Source organism: Acartia tonsa, chromosome 1, assembly GCF_053477335.1.
Source record: "Acartia tonsa isolate MP-2025a chromosome 1, ASM5347733v1, whole genome shotgun sequence".
Classification (NCBI taxonomy): domain Eukaryota; kingdom Metazoa; phylum Arthropoda; class Copepoda; order Calanoida; family Acartiidae; genus Acartia; species Acartia tonsa.
Genome location: NC_137260.1, coordinates 17,980,892 through 18,003,199, shown reverse-complemented (window position 1 = coordinate 18,003,199; position 22,308 = coordinate 17,980,892). Strand labels below are relative to the sequence as shown.

The 22,308-nt window shown below is 30.3% G+C and overlaps 1 protein-coding gene across 1 annotated transcript; it reads left to right on the top strand.

Moving 5' to 3' along the window:
* The first annotated feature begins 7,268 nt into the window (after window positions 1–7,268).
* LOC145314092 (uncharacterized) lies at window positions 7,269–22,087 on the top strand. The gene is made up of 9 exons (XM_080153857.1): window positions 7,269–7,379; window positions 11,235–11,391; window positions 15,491–15,622; window positions 16,839–16,965; window positions 17,480–17,668; window positions 17,830–17,981; window positions 18,487–18,578; window positions 18,785–18,854; window positions 21,454–22,087. Exons 2-8 carry the CDS (start codon window positions 11,340–11,342, stop codon window positions 18,845–18,847), a joined length of 807 nt encoding a protein of 268 aa, XP_080009983.1. The 5' UTR covers window positions 7,269–7,379; window positions 11,235–11,339; the 3' UTR covers window positions 18,848–18,854; window positions 21,454–22,087.
* The last annotated feature ends 221 nt before the right edge of the window (window positions 22,088–22,308 follow it).

Sequence of the window (22,308 nt, the reverse complement as noted above, 5' to 3'; positions counted from 1 at the left end):
TTTTACATTATAATTGTTTACAAATTTAGAGCTTCGCTTTTATTGATGTTGTCATTCTTGTTTAGCAACTCTCTAATAAGGAAGGAAAAATGCAAAGAGTACATCCAATAGACAAATTCATGCAAATAGATTGTTAATTTTTTTCTGTTGTAGTAAAGTTAAATTTAATCTACAATATGTTTTGTTAAAAAAATGTATCAAATTGTCTAGCTAAGAAAGAATTTCATTCATTATTATTTAAATAAGATAAGGAAAGCCTTATTTTTTCTTATATAGGGTATCCTATCTTTTACAGAAAAGATAGGAAGAGTTTTTATAAATCAGCTAAACAAATGTTATCTTTAAAGTATTAAAAACAAGATTAAGGGAGAAAAGAAATAAAATGCTATCTTTAAAGTAGCAAAAACTAGATTAAGATTAATGGGAAAAAAGGAAAAAAAACGTAAGATACAAATGTACAGCCTCAATCATGATAACTTTTAAACCCAAAATGAAGAACACTAAGGGGGGGGGGGTGGGGGGAGGATTGGCCTAGTGAGTGTTAACACAAAATTAAGGTACACTTATTGGGGGGAATCGGTTGAAAAGGGTAGATATTGGGGGGAAAAGAGAAGCAGTAAGTAAAGTAAAAGAGAGAGGGGAAAAATACATTGGTGGTGCAGCCTTATAATGTCATGAGGAAAACTAATAAGAGTTAAGACAACATCTTTTCCAATATCATTTTTAAGCATATTTTCATTTAATGTTGAAATTAAAATGAAGATAAAAGATAAAATAAATTGTTTTCAAATCAATCAGAACCTTTTCTATTAAAAGCAATTGAACCAAAATGGCTTTCTCAAATATTAAATTTCCCCTAAATGTTTCAGATGGACAGACATAAATTCATATTATATAGTAACTTTGCTAATAAAAATCTTTTAAATCCACGATATTAGTAGAAAAAGGTTTAAAATATTTTTTTAACAATTTAATATCAAAATTTTATAACAAAAGTTAATTAATCTTCTTTAAATTCTTTTAGTTTGGAAAGAGGTGCAACAACAATATGGTTTAGCACAGCAAAAATGGCCAGGCCTACTGATTTTGTCCATTCTTAAATTCCCTTGATTCCCCTCTTTTACTTTTTTCTCTTTGCTTTTATGAACTTTTAATCATACAAAGAGTTCATTTCTACAATTCTATTCTTACAAATAATGCAAAGAGAACTGTAATTTATTTATGAAATACTTTTTTTTTTAAATCCACGTTATTTTACATAAACAAATACATAAAGGATAAGTTAAGAAAGATTTTAAAATATTCCTATTTTTTATTGCAAGTTGATGTAATAAAGAAGGTTTAGTACAGGCTTATGTACACTTGTTTATGAGAGGTTTATGTAAGGCTAAAGTATGCCTATCAAAATCTTTACTTAAGCTTGACATTACTAAATTTAAGGGTAGCCTATCTCCCCCAAACTAAAGTAAAGCTTAAGATACCCTTATTTTTAAAGGGTCCCTAATAAACCGTTTGTGATTAGCTCTATTATCTTTAATACAAAGTAGAACGATGTCTGTCTGTTTGTTTGTTTGTAGTGAAGGATCTCGCTATCTGCTGAACCGATCGGGTTCTCCTTTACAAGGTAGCTTCTCATAGGTCCCGGGAAGGTTTATAACTATTTTCTTGGGGGGTGGGACACCCCCAACCCCCCCCCAATTTTTTTAAAACTAAAACTAAAATAGTGGGGTCGACTACCACTCCCCCCTCCCCGACAAAGAAATTTTTTTAAAAGTTTTCTTTTAAATATAAAATACGAAAAATTGGTTTGATCAAACGTTTTGGGGCAAAGCCCCTAGAGGCTAGGGGCGAAGCCGCTAGTACTTCAAGCAATGGTCTCAGATAAAAATGCCCAAAGTCGACCCACCCCTAGCTGACATATAAACGACATTACATTATTTGTATAGTATTTTGACTAGGGTCTGGCAGCTGCGACTAAGCCTCAAATTAAATCCCGTTGAATTTTTGGAGAAAAAAATGAATAGAAGGATTGCCATATTTTGATCAGTTTCAGTCTTCAGCTGATTTTGACATCAGCAATTTTTTTGATTTAATAGAAGGTTTGACACAGTACGATAACCATAAAATTCATGCATATGACGTCATGCATTCAGATGTTTTTTAGGTTTGAACTCATAAATTACACTGTTATACAATGTTGATCCATATCTCGGGAACCGCTCAAAATTTGTGTAAAAGTTGGATATTTTTCCTTATTGAAATTTTACAACCTGAATGCAAATGTTATAAACCTAACCTAAACAAAGATGAAAACATCCATGAAAGTGAAGCTATACAATAAGACGACATGGCAATAGAACTTTAAACATTTAGAGTGCAAATTACACAATGTTATAAACTAAGAATTTTTACACGTAATTCAGTTAGGGAGTTGAATCCATTTTTATAGAAGCAGAAATATAATCTATGATTATGGTTTTGACCCTCTAAAACTGTAATCTACCTTTCCACTTTCCCCTCTCTTGGTGAAGATATCTTCAACGCCGATACGATTTTTGAAATGTAAGATTCTACTTTCCTTCTCTTGGTGAAGATATCTTCAACGCCGATACGATTTTTGAAATGTAAGATTCCACTTTCTCCTCTCTTGGTGAAGATATCTTCAACACCGATACGATATTTGAAATTTAAGATTCCACTTTTGTCTCTCTTGGTGAAGATATCTTCAACAAGAGAGACAAAAGTGGAATCTTATATTTCAAAAATCGTATCGGCGTTGAAGATATCTTCACCAAGAGAGGGGAAAGTGGAAGGGTAGATTACAGTTTTAGAGGGTCCAAACCATAATCATAGATTATATTTCTGCTTCTATAAAAATGGATTCAACTCCCTAACTGTAATTGGTTGTTATAATTAAATCAAGAATCATACAAAATGACGATATCAAATTGTTTAAATTTTTTATTGGTTTTCTTCACTAAAAATATTAGAGATAAATTACAAAAAAAATTTACAGAGTGTATTACAAAGACATTTTTTCGTAAAACATATTGGGCCATATCTTTTAAATTTTTTTCGGCTAGCCATGGAGTTAAGCAATTTTTAGTCTTACGTAGTCCTAAAAATCTATGCATGGGTTAGCCTATGAAATTTCATATGATTTGTTCCATTGTTGACATACAACTAAATAAGATCTTCGTGGTTGATACAATGTCAGGTGCATGAAGGATAAATAAGATTCATAGTAGGGACTTTTCAACACAGGTATTGAAATCATAGGTGAACCATATTCACATACAAAATTACCAACTAATTCAAATAAATCCTAATGGACAAAAATGGACGATAATACAACCCCAATGATGGTGAACAAAATTATCCCTTCTATAGATTAAAATGAATGGACGGAAAGTGTGGACACTGCTAGCTTTTGAACCAGCTAATTGAGATTTGATAAAAGTACCCTAAGGTTTGAGCCAACTCATAAGATAACTTGTTTAAAAAACTTTGGATACCAGTGTAATTATTAGTACAATGTCCCCTTTCCTCACTGCTAATTCTAGAAAAGTAATAGTTAGTTATTAGACAGCTTTCCGCAGATATTAAAATACATGAATTTTCAGTGTAGATAAGAACAAGTTCTAATCCAGGGGATATTAATCGGTTTCAAAGCCATAATGGAAAATAAATTACTAAAATCTTACTTATATCTAAGATCATGCACTAATAAAAGTTTTCTAGACTAATGCTTTAAATAATTTGATTTTTAGCATATTTGTCTGTGCCTAGGTGTAATATTACCTGTGTACGTAGAGAGGACATCAGTTATCTGTCTGTATCTGTCTATTTATACAGATATTATAACTCTAGAAAACAAATTGACAAGTTTTTCATTGTCAATAGAATTTGAAAACTTATACCCTGCAATTTATCTTAACAAGTATTAAACATTCCTTGAAAGATGTTTTAGTTTAATATCAAACTAATGTGAATTTGACTGTATTTTCACATTTAAATAAGATATAGAAATAAAAGGTTTACCATTCAAAATAGTTAACTGTAATGTTATTAATAAAATCTTTCCTTGGCAACCGCACTTTCAGCCGCAAGGCTGTTGCTTAATGCAAGGTTGCGGCTGTGGATTTGGATGGCTGCGGCTAAGGGAGGATAGGCCCGTGATGCCGAGGTTGGTTGTGGTTGAGTTCAAATTTTATGGCTTTTGCTGAGAGTGGCTGATTTTTCCTCCAAGCCGCCAAGCTTTCTCGAATCCGCATCGTCTGTTGCGGCTGCTATTTCAAATTTGTATAAGCATAAAATCTAGTTGGTTGGCTGGCTGAGGATTACTGTGGCTTGATTACCATATTCTTAACGTTGATGTTATTCCAAGATGATTATAAGTATCCAAGGAAAGCAAGAATTCGGAAATGGCATTATTTTTAATGTACCTTCCTTGTTGACCTTATTGTGGGACAACTTCATACCTAACATTACCATTTTTAAGCAAACTTTCGTGTTATCATATCAACACGAGTTATATCGACAAAATGTCATCAATAGCAACTTTTATTTTGTGCCAAAAAGTCTCACTTGAATTGGACAGAAATATTTCATTTTGACAGTAGCTTACTGGCAAAAACTCATATATGGGGATAAGACGCATTTTTTGTGATTATTTATAACACGGAACTAAACTATTTTTAGATCAATTATGCATATAATTAACATCTTTTTATAAATACCCATATTCCCATTCTAAATTTAGCATTTATTTATATTTATGTTAAATGTAATCTGAACTGATTAATGACATTTTTCTACGTCTAATAGTTCATGTCACGCTATTCATTGGCATTTATTTGGGACAGATAGAGGTCTACTCAAAATAAAAAACGATTGCGTCCAAGTCACCAAGTTTTAATGGATATTTTAATTAATGAAAATGGAATAGTTACTTTTTTATTATGCTCAATTTAGATATATAAAAGTAACAGGATGTCGTTTTTCTGCCATGAGCCCTAATGGCGCTGAACCGATATTGTTCTCCTTTACATTGAAGCTTTATAAAGAATCATGGAAGTTTTATAACTTGCGGAAGGGTTGTACCTTCCCCTTTCCCTCGAAAAAAATTACCCCCACTACAATATCTAAAAACTTGTTATATTAAAAATAAAATTAAAAGTGGAAGGTCAATTTCACCCAACCCCCCTTTCCCGTCAATGCCCCATGAGGCCCCAAAGGGCAAGACACTAGTTTAGATGTATAAAAAAACATGGAAGAAAATTCAGATGGGGAAAAAAGGAAAAAGAGAAGAAATGGAAGATGGAAGAAAAAGAGAAGAAGAAAATGGTAGGGAAAAATTAAAAAGAAAAAAGAAAGAAGATGGGTTAAAGAAAAGAGAAAGTGAAATTCTAATTTTAGAAATTCCAAACATTTTCCTCTATCTATAATAGGTTAATTAAAATGACATATTCTTTAAATTTGAGTTCAGAAAATTTCAATAAACATATTTATTTTAAAAAGAATAATTGTCTCTGTTTTAGATCATGATCATGAATTCCCGACCCGTTATTTTTATTTCTTCCCATTTTCTTCCCTCCCCCCATACCCAAGAGAATAATTTCCAATACCAAAATTGTTTCAATGGTTCAGGTCTTGTTATAGAGAGTTATAGATAAATTCTTTCCCTACTGTTTGAATTTTATCCTTGTATAAAAAACTTTTGGATGGATAAAATAAAGTAATAGAAAAAGGGGAGTTTTCGCTCATACACAATTTTGATAATCAAAACTCCCTTCTATCTCTAATTTTTAAAGAAACATGTTTTTAGCTTCAATATTTGATTTAATCAATGATATTACGAAATTTAATCCTATTACACAATATCTAAAACTAGCGGCTTCGCCCCTAGCCTCTTGGGGCTTTGCCCCAAGAGGTGATTAAAATAAAAATTTAGGCGAAATTCGTAAAAGGACCAAGGAAATCTTCTGCATAAAAAAAAGGACCAAGGAAATCTGCAAAAAAAAAATTGGGGGGGAGGAAATTTTCATTTTTGGGGGAGTTGGGGGTGTCCCACCCCCCAAGAAAATAGCTTAAAATCACCACAGGACCGATAGGTATATACCCTGAACAGTAGAATCTAATCGGTTCAGTGGTTACCAAGATCTTAAGCTTTAGACGGACGGACGGACAGACGGACAGACAGACATCAAGCTTCTTTCTATTATAGATAGTGACAAAATTTAGAAACCCAAGAAAATGCTAGGGCCAGTTTGAGGGAGAATGGTAATTTCTCTTTTTCTGTAAGTTTCTTATCAAATAATGAATGCTAAATTTTATCTGTAGTAACTAGGGTACAATTTCTAATGCGGGGATGTTAATTAGAACCCAAAGAAATTGTTAGCGCCAGAGAAAACAAGTTTGACGGAGAATGGTGGATAATTTCTCTGTTTCTAGATTTTTTATCAATAATAAATGAATAAATAATTATAAAATCGTATCCGAAGTCAACAGGATTTAATTTCTAATGCAGGGACAGAAATAGAAACCCAAGAAATTGTTAGCGCCAGAGAAAACAAGTTTGACGGAGAATAGTGGATAATTTCTCTGTTTCTGGATGTTTCTTCTTGTCGGAGGATTATAAGACATGGTGTGACGTAGGAGCAACAGTTAGTTCTCGTATAAACCAACAAGAAAGTTTTAATAGCTGGTTATTTTTCCTTTAAAGTGCCTAGTCGAGTATAGAACCCAATTATTTGGAAATTGGAAAAAGCGGATGGTGATAGGTTTTCGTTTTTCTTTTTTAACTCTTTGGGTCAGGTTATGATAGGTTATATTATGTACTGGGTAGTTCCGGAGGTACAGGTCCTGCTGATACTTTTCCTAAAAGTTCCTGGTGAGCAAAGAACCGCCTTCCCCAAATTTTCTATTTTTTTTGGTGGGGGGTTGGTTTTATACTATGTAAATCTGGGAAGCGCTCTAATCCGTAGGAGTCTATTCCTAAAATTCCCTAAAACATAAAAAACCCACCCCTACTTATTATCAATTTGTTTAATAATAATGAGACTGTGGTGGAGGGGCTAATGTTTGAATATGCCCAAAAGCTTTGTTGGTCGGTCAAATCATATGGCTTCTTTTAAATCTTATTTTCTCTGTTTTAAATGAGCACCGCAAATAGTTTATGTTTCTCATGCATACTTTCATTCAATCCTTTTACCATTCCCCATTCCCTTTTCAGAACCACCCTTCCTCATAGCCAACCTTTTTTCTTCGTTTTCTTTATCCCTCCCCCCTCCCTACCATATCTTAAGATATTAGAAATGAAATATAAAGGAAGAAGTATTGTATTCTCGGCCAATAGTTAGAAACTAATTTTGATCAAGGCAAGTTTAGAAAAAATATATTTTTACCAAATTCCTCCCAAACAAAAATAGTTTAAGTAAGTGAAATACTTAGTTTTAAAGAAAATTAAATAAAGAAAGTCCACACTTAACGTCTACAAAAAGAAAATCATTTGGGTATTTTTAGAAGCTTTTAAAAGGTCAAACGTGATTTTCAACAAACGTTAAAGTTTTTGTAGACTTTTTGAACAAAATCTTTTTTTTATTTTGGGTATGTCTCTGCGTCTATAACATAAAGCTCAAAACTTGAATTGAGGCTTGATAGAATCATACTTTGCAATTAAAATCTTGGATGAGGATTTCTGTAACTAAAAAGACATAATCTTGAAGCAGCTTGTGAATTGTTCAAATGGCTTAAAACTAGGCACAATCTTTAAATTACTTTTTAAATGTTAATAAGTTCGTAAATGTCCGTATATCCTATTTCCTTGAATTTTAACTCATTTTTCGCAGTTATTTTTTGGCTTTTTTGAATCGTCCTATTCATTTCAAACTTTGTGTTAGGATTCCTGAAACAATATAAGGTACATCATTACAACAAAGTTTGTAAGTCTATTTTGGCACGTAAATGATTTATTAATTATTTTTTAAAAAATTTTGCGCTATGTTTTAATTGTTGTTGAAAATTTATTGGATTACTCTATTATAAGTTAAGTCTAATTTCTGTCTGAATAAATTATTTCCCCTGAGAATCGAGTTGATGAATCATTACCTAGACAAGAGACTCTAGCTTTTTTTTCATCAATATTATAACAACAATGATAATACTTCAGAATGCAGCGCCTCAATTATGATGAAAAAAAACTGTTAACAGTAAATAATATGTACATACTAGCAGCTGCGCCCCTAGCACTTAGATTCGAAGGGGAAACGATGATGGAAAGAAAAGTAGCTTAAATCTATCCAAAGTCTTAATATATGAATAATGAAATAGTTTAAAACCACCCCAGAACATATGCTAAGTTTCCCTTAAACGGAGAGTTTAATCGGTTCAGTAGCTATTGAAATCCTAAGATTTAGACTTAAAAATCTTACTACTTAAAAAAGACAATTGATTTACGCTCAAAATTAAATAAACAAAATATATACATTAAATCTAATGGTTGGAAAGTTTGTAACAACCAATCAAGATTTAACGAACGTACCAAAAGTTTTTAAGCTAAAGAATGAGAGAACGTGTACCAAAATGTTTTTTAATTACAGTTGAATGTCCCCTCCCTCTCTAATAATATATCAGAATTATCAGTTTTTTAATTCAAAGTAGCAGTCATTATTGAGAAAATATTACAAATGTACAGACAGTAACTTGTAAATGTAAAGATAGGACCTATTTTTATAGTGCCTGCGATTAATAATGAAAATAATAATTACTTTATAATCGATGTATTCTCATTCAGAAAATAGGCTAAAACCTGCAAAGAAGCAATATAGATATTTCATAAAAAGCATTCCTTGGCAAACAGAGAGATAAACTGACATCTTGTTACTTATAAAAACTGTAAGAGAGAGCAAAAACTTGATATTTGATTATTATGCAAAATAGTAAACATTTCTTTTATTTTATTTTCATGAATTAAATAAAAAGGATACTTAATGAGGACATTTTAAAAGATGCTTCTCTTTTACATTGTGTCTAATCGTACTAGGAATCATTATTTCATAAATTATTATTAGAATATAAAAATTGTATATAAAAAATTCATCATGTTAAAAAATTGACATAGATCAGAGAGTTACTAAGCTTTCTAAATTGTTGCAAACTGTTACAGTAAGATATATAAGTTGGAAAGAATTTTAATGTTAGAGGGAGTTTTGAAATCTGTATCAAATTTTAAGGATTTTTTATAAAATTAGTTTTTTTGTATAATTCTTTAACTAAAAGCGGAAATACAATTTAAGTTCATTAATCTTGACATTTGTGATTAGTGGATTGAAAATTATCTGCGCTCTGATAGGAGAAGCTTAAGTGTCGCACACCATTCAACCAATTAAAGCGCAGGTAGTTTCCAGTCCACCTATCCTATTGGTCAAAATTTATGAACTTAAATTGTATTTCCGCTCTTAGATAAAGAATTATACAAAAAACGAATTTTATAAAAAATCCTTAAAATCTGATGCAGATTTCAAATCTCCCTCTAACATTAAAATTCCTTTCAACTTATATATCATTACAGAAATTACAATACTAAGTTTGAAAGCGATTGAAAAATTCTAGCGACTAAATAAACAATAAGAGATATCTCTATCTTTAAGAAAACTTAGCCTTTAAAAATCAAAACAACTCTTAAATAATTTATTTTAATGCAGATTATAAATTGTACGTTGAAATATAATTAAAATAATTATCCAGTAAGTTTAAATAAGTTTGAAATCCAATAAGTTTGAATATGATAAAGCGACGCTTTTGTGAAAGAAAAGAATTTATTTTAGCTTATTTTTATAAAATTTGCATTAAACTGTTTTTAACCTATTTTTAAAACGTATATAAAAAATATACTATGACACCAGTAAAATCAGACTGCAGAGCCTAAATTTGAATTAAGTCCCCAATAAACTTTTTTGGGGGGATTTAAATATTAATTTTTACTGTTGCCGTGGTCATTTTGACCAAAGCAAAAGGTCTTTTTTTTTCTAGGGTAAAATTCGTAGCTTTTAGAGTGTTTTGCTTCATAAATATTGAATTCTGGTATATAGTAAAATTAGGCCTTATGATTTTACTATAAAAATTCACTAAAAAGTTAAATCATTACAATATACCAATGAATTAACATTAACATGTTTGTGTTCGTTCACCTATTTTAAACACATAAAAATTGGCTGTAAAGGGTTAAATTTGATGACAAGATGACATGATGTCAACAAATGTTTATGCAATACAACAAAATTTTTTTTGACACATATACAAATATGATATAAAATAAGATTATTCAAACTTATTTTTTAAAAAATATTTTTAAAAAGTATGAATCTTTTACGTGTATAGTTTTCATTCTTTTCATTTTAATTAAATAAAAATTATTTAACTACATTGTAAATAAGTCACTTTGTGAAAACACTCTTTCGGAAATTATAAATAATTAAAATGAAACAAGAAATCTTATTGGTTTAACTTTAGCATTATGTGTTTTATTGTATTATGTTAAATTTTTAACTGAAATTGATTGTTTTAGAAAAAAAATTATTTCCATCGAATAGAGTAGAGTTTTTTTATTATTTTATTGATATAAACTGAATCATATAAAATTGTTCTGTAAGAAACAATTTAACCCCAAACTAAAAGTTGCTTTTGCTCCCGTCAAAATGATCACAGCAACATATAAAATTAATTTTTAAATCCCCCCAAAAAAGTTTATTGGGGACTTAATTCAAATTTGGGCTCTGCAGTCTGATTCTACTGGTGTCATAGTATATTTTTGATATATGATTAAAAAATAGGTTAAAAATAGTATAAACGTCAATAACGTTTTACTTTAAATTTCTTGTTGAAAAAAAATCTATTAAAAAAGTATCATGATTTAACATTTTGAAATCTTTTTAAAAAATTATTTAGAAAGAATAAGTATTATTAAAAACAATATACATGTCTTATTAATTTTTGACAAATATGTTAAATATATTATAGGTTAATATATAGTTTAATAGACATATTTTTTTTCTAAAATTCAAAACGTTTCCATTCAAGAATTTAGACGTTTTGACAATTAATACCATCGGAACTAGTTTTTTTTCTGGTTTTAATCAATCATTATATCTCTATACTTTTTATATTTATTTTCCAAAACATTTATCCACGTCCTTTAGCGTTATTTTTATAAATTGATATTTATTTTTTCTCAGGATAATCCCAGCAAGAGAGAAAGAAAAGAATTTAAAAGCATCAGTTTGAACTCAACAAGCCATTTGACAAGGACAAGCAGAGCACCAGAGAACAGAGCTTGTGTAATGAGAATTGTTGCAGTAGTATGGTGTCTAGTTATCAGCACAATCAACTCAGGTTAACATTATTAACATAGCGATATTAGATATCAGAAATGGGTTATAAATCTTTAAGAATCTTTTGGGGACAGTGGAAAGTGTCATGTGTGACGTCATATAAAGAGTCTATTATCCATCTCCTTTTTATGGATTTCCTTTTCCAAATCTCCTCTCATCCTTCCTCTTTGAACGTTTTTCTATGACGTCGCACATGACACTTTCCGCTGTCCCAATTTTGGGTTTGTCATTAGGAGGTTTCAGGCTATTTTCAGGGATAAAAACGTTAGGGGAGTAGATAATTTGCAAAAAGCTGCTATCCTGAGAAGTAGGAGGCTAGCCACTAAAATTGTCAAGTACCTATAAGTTTTAAAAAAGCTTGCGTTTATCTTTCTATCTCTCCCATGGGGAACATTTAAAATTGGTCAAGATTTATAAAAAAAAGTATCATACTGAAAGGTGTGAAAATAAACCAAAAAAGTCTTATGATAGATATAATAGAATATTTACAAAAAGTTAAAAAGTAATAATAAGATTGTTTTTACACAGTAAAAATCGATAGGACAATTCTAACATGCCTAAATTAACGAAAAAAGCTATCCGTCTCAGACGTACGGATGGACGGACCGACCTAATTATATAAAAGCTTCGCTTTTAAAAATGTTGCGATTGGGGGAGGCTTTGCATTAATTTAAATTTTCTTACTTTTTAGTATGGTATATTTTCTGATTTTTACAAATAGTTTACCGGGTTTATCTAAGGTTAAGATAAAGAACAGAAGCTTGATTATCTAATTCTAAAGAAAGTTTTATTTAACACAAGTGGAACATTCAATTTCAATTAATTGTAATTGAAATATTAAAAAAGAAATTTTTAGTCTACTAATTTTCCTTTTAGTTTTAGAGATATTTTATTTCAAGTCCTTAATTTTTTAAAAATATTCTGGACCAGAAAGCCAAATAATCAGACCTACAGACTACAGTAAAGTAATAGAGAAGCTTTGCTTTTTTATATAAAATGTATTGCAATTTGATATATTTTTTCTTATTATATTAGGGAAAATTGATTTGTTTAAATGTATGACGCAGTTTGTTATTAGAAGCAAAACAAATCTGGTATGAAAGTTGGTATATTGGTTGTTTAAATATTAAGTGTAGCACACATATCCTTGTATAAAAGTAATATGATGTTCGTCTGTATCGCTATTTGTAACGAAGGATCTCGCTAACCGCTCAACAGAGATTCTTCTCCTTTACAATATAGCTTTTCATAGATCTAGGAAAAGTATTTTTTAAAACTATTTTGGAGGATGGTCAACCTCCCAGAATAATTCACGCCCCTCCAATACATTTTTTCCCCTTTTAAACTAAAATTTAAAAAAGGGGAAAAAATGCAAGAATAATACAGAAATAATACAGAATAATGAAACAAGAATTTTAAATTGTTTATTTTGTGATATATACAACTTCTTCTAATAAGGTGCTTTGCTATTATCATTCTTGTTTTGAAAAAAATGACCTTTACCAACATCATTTGGTTTTCAGAACTTGACCTTAAACTGCAACATATTAAAAATGAAAAAATCTAGATAGGTATTGAAAATATCACAAGGAAAATTGCAAATTATTTATTTCTATTTGAGTAAATTTTTAGACTTTGTACTCGTACAAATAATTAAAATATGGGAGATATACCCCAGGTTGTGTTGATTTATTTGTAGAGCATGCCATGACGCTTCTATAGACACCTTAACATCGAGTCTACCTCATACCTAGCCCATCTGAGGTCAAATTTTAGTAAGAAAATTTTTACATTTTTTAAGAAATCCAAACATTTTAATCAAATGGCTTGGATTCGAAAGTGGTTTTAAAAGTGTTGAAAATTAAAAAGGAAAAGTATTTTTCCCTGTAATTTACTTTGTATTTATACATTTTCTTATAATATACTTCAGGGCTCTTGAAGATGATTCTACAAAATAAACTTGGTTTAATTGAATAAAATGAAAATAAAAGATATTAAATTATATGAATTTTAAACTAATTCTTACTTAAAACATACCATTAACTACAAATATTTTGAGATAATACCTTACACCTTTCTAAGACCATAAAAAGCTTGCTTACTGTAAAGCTTAAATCCTTGCCATTTAGGAGATTTAAATATAACACATACCCATACAGAAATACAAAGGGGTTTGGATAAAGGGGTATTTTTTTGCGTATTTTCCATAAAGTTGTGTGTAACGGTTTAATTATGAACATTTCATTTGGTGAAAATCAAGAACAGTTTGACTTAATAAGCGCATTTGACTAGACAGTAATACACAACATTACAAAAAATACGTGATAAAATGAGGTCAATACAGCAAAAAACAATGGTTTTAAAAAAGAGGATAAAACTGGTTTGATAGTCCCTATCCCCCTCTAATGAATGGAAAGAAAAAGTCATTGAGTAGAAACATTTTTGTAATAAATGTTTCAGCTTAAAATGTTGAGAACAAAACATTTATTTACATCTCAACCAGAGTCCAATTCTTAAAAAAGTAATTTTTAATAAATCTTCCAAGCTTTTAATGTATAAATCCTTGAAATTTTGAAAATGTTTCATGTTCTGTGGTGAATGGATTTTCAAGTTAGAAAGGAGTTTATTTTAGCATCTATATATGTGTACTAGCGGCTACGCCCCTAGAGGCCTCTTTAGGCACTTGAGTAGTGGAGAGTCGAATTCGATAATCCAATTTCTTACTTCAGATTTTAAAAGAAAAAGTAGAAAAAAAATATTTTTTTTGGGGGGGAGGAATTTTTTTTTTTTTTTTTTTGGGGGGGGGGGTTGCACCCCACCCATTTTTAATTTTTGTTAAAAACATGAATTTTTTTTTGGGGGGGGGTTATTTTTTTTCTAGGGGCAATTTCTCTTGGGAGCGTGGTGGTGCCCTCCCCCAAAATAGTTATAAACCTTCCCGGGACCTATGAGAAGCTACCCTGTTAAGGAGAGCCCAATCGGTTAGCGAGATCCTTCGGTACACACAATCAGACAAACAGACATCTTGCTACTTTTTTATAAGGAAAGTACAGATAACGAAAATTTTGATTGCATAACCTTCTTAAAAACTCCTAACTTTGTATAATTATAAGTGTCATTATCATTCATTATATCTTCCATCATTTTAATTGAAATGCACCTGACTTAATAGTCGTAGAAACTATATATAGCAAATGTAAAATTTTTAAGGAATGATCCAAGATCTGTCATATAAAGTACCTTTAATATTTTTACAACATGCTTTATCTGATAGTTTTATTTCCTACAAAAATAACTTGAGCTTAGATTGCATTTGGTTATCAACAAGAACGATTAAGTTCAATGGTAACAAAGCTGATTAAAAAGTTACATTAATTTTAAGGAGGCGGAGAGGGTTGTTGTTGTTGAGAGTTAAACACCCAAGATGAAATAATTAAGTGAGAAAAGTGTATTTATTTAAAAAAGTGTTTTAGACACATAAATAATCAGATAAACCTTTTGGACACCTTTGTTTTAAAAGTCCTTAGAGCCATATAAATAACAAGAAAAAATTATTTTCTTTTGTTCTAGATGTGTAGTGTATACCTATTAAAATGAATGCAACTAAATCAATTTTGTCAAGATTCAAATTTTGAGTAATCAAATATAAATAAATTTAAACTGATACTTTTTAAACAAATTTTTAAATTGGAGTTGAAGATATATTTGGATCAAAATCAGTGTTAAATAGTGTGTATGAAAATATAGTTTGTAAATATAATGTTGGAAGTGTGTGGTGTAGATTAATAAATTTATACCAATCCTCTCAATCATTGAATTGAGTTTGTATATATATTTCAAAATAATTTTTAAGAATGCAATCCTTACCTAACAATATTCAGAATGAAATAAATGAGATGCAACTATGATAAAATTATCTAATACCAAAAATTTTACTTAGATTTATTATATAAACAAATAGCATGAAACCTTCTTACAACCAATACAAAGCTCTTAAATGGGATTATCCTAATTATCATGGAAATCAATAGATCTTATTAATAAAAAGACAAAAATTTTGATATACTGTCCTATTTGATTTATTTATTGATTGATTGCAGGATGTCAATCGGACCAGAAGTTTTACTATACCAAATCTGGATCAGGGGGATATAGCCGGGAGGGGAGGGGTCTCATACCCTTCCCCAGGACGGGAAGATCTACCAACACCTGGCTGGTACCTGTATCTGAAGGTAAGATATACCAACACCTGGCTGGTACCTGTATCTGAAGGTAAGATCTACCAACACCTGGCTGGTACCTGTATCTGAAGGTAAGATATACCAACAAATGGCTGGTACCTGTATCTGAAGGTAAGATCTACCAACACCTGGCTGGTACCTGTATCTGAAGGTAAGGTCTACCATCACCTGGCTGGTACCTGAATCTGAAGGTAATATCAACCAACACCAGGCTGGTACCTGTATCTGAAGGTAAGGTCTACCAACACCTGGCTGGTACCTGTATCTGAAGGTAAGATCTACACCTGTTTGTTCGTTACCAAAGTTGGATGCAAAATAGTTGAAATAGTTTTTACCAATACTATTGCAACAAATTCTTATGATGCCTTTCCTTAAAGGGCCTATCGAGCACTGAAAACCTCTTTATTATTTAATAATTGATGGAAAAGAAGGGGGTAGGGAGTATTTTTTTTTCATTTACTAACCCCTGCAGGAGGCCTTAACCCTGCGGAGCCCATACTGCAGTGTCCTATATCTAGTACCTAAAATAACCCAAACCTGACCTCAAGTAAAAAACAAACAAACAAAAAATACCCTTCCATTTTTCAATTTATTTTAAAATGGTGCGAGAGTTAGGGTGGAGGGGGGGTCGTTCTTTGCATGACAAGCCACTTTGAGGTAAATTGCCATTCTTTGAAGAGTATTTTATTGCAAGTTTAACAAAACAAGTATGACAGCGTCATGTAAGCGAATCATTAAAAATAGAAAAACTATATTCAGATTACATTTTTTATGTTCATAAGAGTCATGAAAAACAATTGCAAGAAAAATGCCTAAATTAACAATAAGATTTTATTTTTTCAATAAAACAAAAGATTTAATTATAGACAAAAACAAAAGTATATATTGTTTGCAAAGAGACAATAAACAAAGTATTTTAAGAATTATTTATCTGAAAAAATTTTTTTTTTTTTGATTTAAAGAAAAACAAATACAATTTACAGTATGTAATTATATTCATTGCCACTTTTTCCCTATTTTCAATTAAATTAAAATAGTAAGATTTTATTTTGTCAAAACTAAAGAACTTGTAAAATGCTGGGTTATTCTTTTCAGGAAAGTTTTATTGATGGCTTGGGGTGGATTTAGGCTATTTACCCGACCTCCCCCGCCCTCTGCTAGATTAATACAGTAAAAAAAGCTGTAACTTGAAATATATATTATTTAGACCATGAAGAATTGGAAGCCACAGCCCCCAGTGCCATAATAAGCACAACTACTCTTCAACAAGAGTCCCAACCGCCGCCACCGCCACAACATAAACAACAACAACTTCAAAATGAAGAAGAACAGGAAAGTTCAGATATCAAATTGATTTAAAAAAAGGATGATAACATTAATATAAAAGCAACAGGATATATGTCTCTCTGTACCAAAGGATCTCGCTAACCACCAAACCGGTATGGTTTTCCTTTACAATGATGCGTGTCAAAAATCCTATTAAGGTTTATAACTATTATGATGGTGTGTACCATCCCCCTCCCAAGGTATAAAATATCCTCCCCATCCAAAAAAAATTTAAAACTAAAACTTAAGGTGGGGTGGGGGTAAAAGTTCCCTCCTTTTCCCCCTATCCTCACCACGAGAAGTGCTCTTGGAGGCCTCTAGGGGCGTAACCGATAGTGTTTAATATTAGAATAGCTCAATTGGTCCTTTAAGAAAATGCTTAGTACTTTTTTACACAAAATCACAGCAGTCCATCATTCAAAACTACTTTCACAACCTTCTTTGTATCCTAGTACTGAACCTGGGTAGGTTTAAGGCTATTTTTATCTCAGTAAAGCAAAAACTAAATATCTGGCAATAGGACGGAGAGAAAAGCATCCACAAACGATCTATCCCCGAATCCAACGCATTCCACCGCCGACTGCTTCGCGCCCAACCGGAATCCTCCTACTACCGGCGGTTGACCCGTGCTGGCAACGATAATGCCTACCATCGCCGACTCTTACGGTCTGATGACAATGCTTATGCCCGCCGTTTGATCAGATCACAGGAATGAATATAGAAAATATTTTGCAAAATCTTCCTATAAACTTTAAACTTTACATTATTAATAATTGTTTTGAATATCAATGCTATATAATAATCATGGTTTTACAGCGCATGGAATGCATATTTATTAAGCCAAATACTTAAATATTCAATAAAACACAGGACGTTTTCAACCGCCGTTTGATAAGATCCGACAATTCGGCGTTTTACCGCCGTTTGTTGAGATCTCCGTCAGACACATACAAGAGGAGAATCTTTAAGAAGGCGTCGCTCATCCCCTTTCCCCGCACTGGCAAGCGTTCTCATGATATGTCAGGTAGCTAATTCTACACTATAGATAGATCTTAGGCATGTTAGAATCATCCTATCAATTCAGTCCTTCCAAGAGGAAATCTGTGACAGAAAGGAATAATATTGACTTTGCTTATATTTGAAAGATGTTTATATTATGCTCATTGACACTTAAGGTGTATAGAATTGTCTTGAAAACTTTGTGATACCATGGTCTATTAGGAACAATTGTTGCATCTTTATAATCTAAGACGTTCATTTTAAGCAATTTAATAATTTTTCTATAGCATTTGGAGATAATACTTAGTTTGTGTAGGTTTGACTTTAGGAAAACATTTAATGATTAGTTTTTTTTTATTGATCTTGGAAGAAAATCAATTCAAACTTTTGTTCTTTTTTCTTATTTGTTATCTGCCTTTCTATCTACCTATCTATCTATCTATCTTTCATCTGTTTATCTAACTAAATATCTATTTATCTATCAATTTATCTAATTATTTATCTATCTATCAATTTATCTATCTATTAAGGAGAAGAAGAAGAAAGTGTCCCTGTAATGCAGACAATGTCCAGCTACCTGCCCCTGTCCCCAGCTGACCTGGAAACAGCTGATCCTGACCAGGTAACAAAGACGACATTTTAGATAGAAATAAAAATTTAATAAAATATGTGGAATTAAACATATCATATAATATGATATGGAATAGTAAGGTTTTTATGTGTTGTCTGAAGCTAAAGATCTCAGGTCTGAATGAGTTGTATTTTACAGGAAAGTTTAGAAATACTTTTAAAAGTTTATTGTTCTTTTTTTAATATAAACTATTACAGGTTGATCTGGACTTGTCGGCAGCTACCTTGCAGGATTTACAAGATCTGGAACAAGATTACTAAACATCAGGTAAACAATTTCATAAAATTTTTAAATTCTAGCTTTAATTACTTTGTAATGTTGAGTGGTGACTTAAAAGACTTAAATTCCAGTTAATGCAATATCTTTTCAGAACCTGCGATTAAAGTTTGACAAATTCTTGAAACAAATTATTAAACCATCCCAAGAATTTGATGTACAGATAGAATTGTCTTAAATCTACTATATAGCTTCTCTAAATTGGAGAACTTAATCGGTTCAGTAGTTAATGAAATTTTAAGCTTCAGAGAAAAATTTAATTTCCAGTATGGCTTTGAAATCGAATAATATCTTCTGAATTAGAACCGTTTTTTAGTTATAATAAGTAATCATGTGTAGTATCGTATTATGGACAATTTAGTGTTATCCTGGGACTTCATTAAATGAGTAAAAACCTTTATTTTATTTTACTATTTACGGAAAGCTGTCTATAATATGATCCAGTAAATAACTAAACTAATAATATAAGAATTGTAGATGATTAAGCATGCATATTTTTTACATTTATTTTCCTCTGTTTTTCCATTAAAATTTTAAATATGCATTAGACATAATGGAAAATAAAAAATATAGAATTCATTTAGTTAATATCTTACAATCGCTGTATTAATAAAACAAAGATAACATCTATAATAGCGAAGCTTTGAAACGGTAGGCCAAACGAAGATTTACACTTAAAGAGTGTCAGAACTGAATAAGCAGAATATAAATGTCTAAACAAAATTGTAAATAGATTTGTTTCAAAACTGCTTAAATAAAGAATACTGTTTATAGGACATACTTACATTTTTAGAATTTGATTATAACGTTATTGTACTGGAAATAAGTCTTTTGTCACATCAGGCCCTAGGTCCATCCATTTGGTCTTATGTCATCAGGTTTTTGTCCCAACGCCGTAAAAATATCTCTTCTATTATTAAAGATTAAAGAATATTAACATGAAATATATAGAGTAGTTGCACTATTTAAGCTTATTTATTTACCTAAATACCTAATTTCTCGCTATAATTATTCATTAATTATAATCATTCTCTTGTTTTTTTTATTTGTTCTATATATTTGTATACACTATATGACGTAGCACTGTACACGCATGCCTTGTAAGTAATGCAGATTTCTATAATGATAAGGCATAATAGTCGAGGTACAAACGACGAAGCCCAATCTGTACCACTTTTGATTCATGTGACGTCATATAAATGAGGGAGATGAGAGGAGAAGTGGGAGAGAAAACCCCTAAAAAAAGAGATGGAGAATCCTTCATTTATAATACGTCACAGGAATCAAAAGTAGTGCAAAAGTGGTACAGATTGGGCTTCGTCGTTTGTACCTCTATCTAACTATTTACACGTAGATTTTAATAGAGGATTTTTATTATTTAATTTCTTAATTTAGCAATTAATTAAACCAAAGCATCAGAATTAACCTGAATTGATCTACATTAAGAAAAGAAGAATATGTATGCTTTGTAAATAAAACAGTTGTACTTCCTATGTTAAGAAGTATAAAAAACTAATGAATAAAAAATCATCTTTAACCATGGAGGGAGGGGTTATTGAATTGAAAATTACAAAGTTTTATATCCACTTTATCTTATTTGTTGGTTCAAAACATCTGGCACTTATATTGAATTTGGATTGGTTAGATTCAAACCTTTTAACAAATAATTTTAATCTACAGAAGGATTAATTTTGTTTATCATCATTGTGAATCAATTTATCGTTCATTGTCTTATCCCTTAAGATCCGTTGATATCAAATAAATAGAAAGCTTATTTCCAACTTTGGAATTTTCTACTAAATAAACATAGTTTCCCTAAAAGCATGAATAAAACATAGTTGATAAATAAAGCTTAACTTAAATACAAATATGGGGAAGTGTAGTATTATAGAACATGCTACGCGCGTTTTTTGTAACTGTACATTTTGCATGTATCCTCATTAATTTTTAATGAATCGATTTAGTTGGTTAATATGAATAAAGACTGGATAATTGTAATGAGTATAATACGTAAGAATAAATTAAATCATTATTATTAGCCCATATTTCTTATACTGGATAAAAAAGCAGTTTTAGTTTTAGATGTTTTTTTTTGTTAACCTGGGCCATCATTTGGTTAGTACCAACAAATAAGGAATTTAAAGTTAAAATCAATAACTTCAGCTAGTCCAAAATAATTTTTTCATTGAAGTCTTCAACGAAAAACTTGATAATAGTCATTTTTCGCATCGTATCTTAATTTGTAAGTCTAAACAAAATTGTAGATAAATTTGTTGTAAAAATTGCCTAAAACAGGATTCTGTATTTCATTTTTAAGATTTGATTTTAAAGATACTAATAATATTGGACCTTGTTGTCCTAGGAATCATTATTACAAAAATCAGATGAATAGGATAATTATATCATACAAAAAGTAAGAATCAGCATGTCTTTAATGGACGTATGAAAAAGAGCTAACCGTTACAACTTACGGATTTATGTACGGATATATGGACAGGCGGGCCACCCTAACTATAGAAAAGCTTCATTTTAAAAAGAAATAGTTAAAGGAGTATTATTACATAAAAATTGAGAAATGTTTTTTTTTCAGGTTGTGAAATGGTGCGAAGCTCCCCTACAATTCTATATGTGGAAACAAATATATATGCTTAACCCTCCTTTTTAAATAAAAATATAAATAAATATGATAAAATTTTAATATAACGAATGGGTCTAAAATTGTACCTTTTTGATAATGATTAAATTTCTTTTCTAAAAACTTAATTTTTGTTGATTTTTATAAAAGATAATTTAAATAAAGAATTCCTTGCAATAAATTTTAATATATTTTCTTTTTTCGTTTTAACAGTTTTAGAATCTAGAACTAAATTTAAAAAAAAATTCCTTTTTTTTCTTGAAGCTAAACTATTAATTTATTTTGACCATTTTCTGAATTATGAGGCGGAATTTTAGAAAATGTTCAAGCTTAGTTTGTGTCTTATCTATGATTATTTATTTTGTATCTAGTCCATGATAAAGCTTAGTTTGTACCTAGTCTATGCAAAGTCTCTGAATAATAATATATTATTAATATTATTTATTTCTCACTTGATAAGTTTTTTAAAATTCTGACTAAAAATGGTCGCTCAAAAGAAGTAATTTTTAATTAAATTCTGTATATAATAGAAATGATTTTATGCTTGTTATTCTTTTTATAATATGTAAATAAAATATCTATTATGTAAGATCTGTTCTTTCTTTTATTTTAATAAAACCGTCTGAAATAAATTTTAGATTTATTTTTAATGAAACTTTATGGATTTTCAACTTTCCTTATGAACACTTTTCCAACAATGGATATAGAATAATACGTGGATATTATTATAGGGAAAATTCTGTGGTCAATCTAACTTGTTAATATTGACTTTATAATTGGCCAGTTTGTTCATTCAGTAGAGAAACATCC

Coding starts and splice junctions, on each gene's coding strand:
- LOC145314092 (XM_080153857.1), top strand. CDS start 11,340: ATGAGAATTGTTGCAGTAGTATGGTGTCTAGTTATCAGCACAATCAAC. Junction 17,669..17,829: donor CGTTTGATCAGATCACAGGA/ATGAATATAGAA, acceptor TAAAACACAGGA/CGTTTTCAACCGCCGTTTGA. Junction 17,982..18,486: donor GCGTTCTCATGATATGTCAG/GTAGCTAATTCT, acceptor CTATCTATTAAG/GAGAAGAAGAAGAAAGTGTC.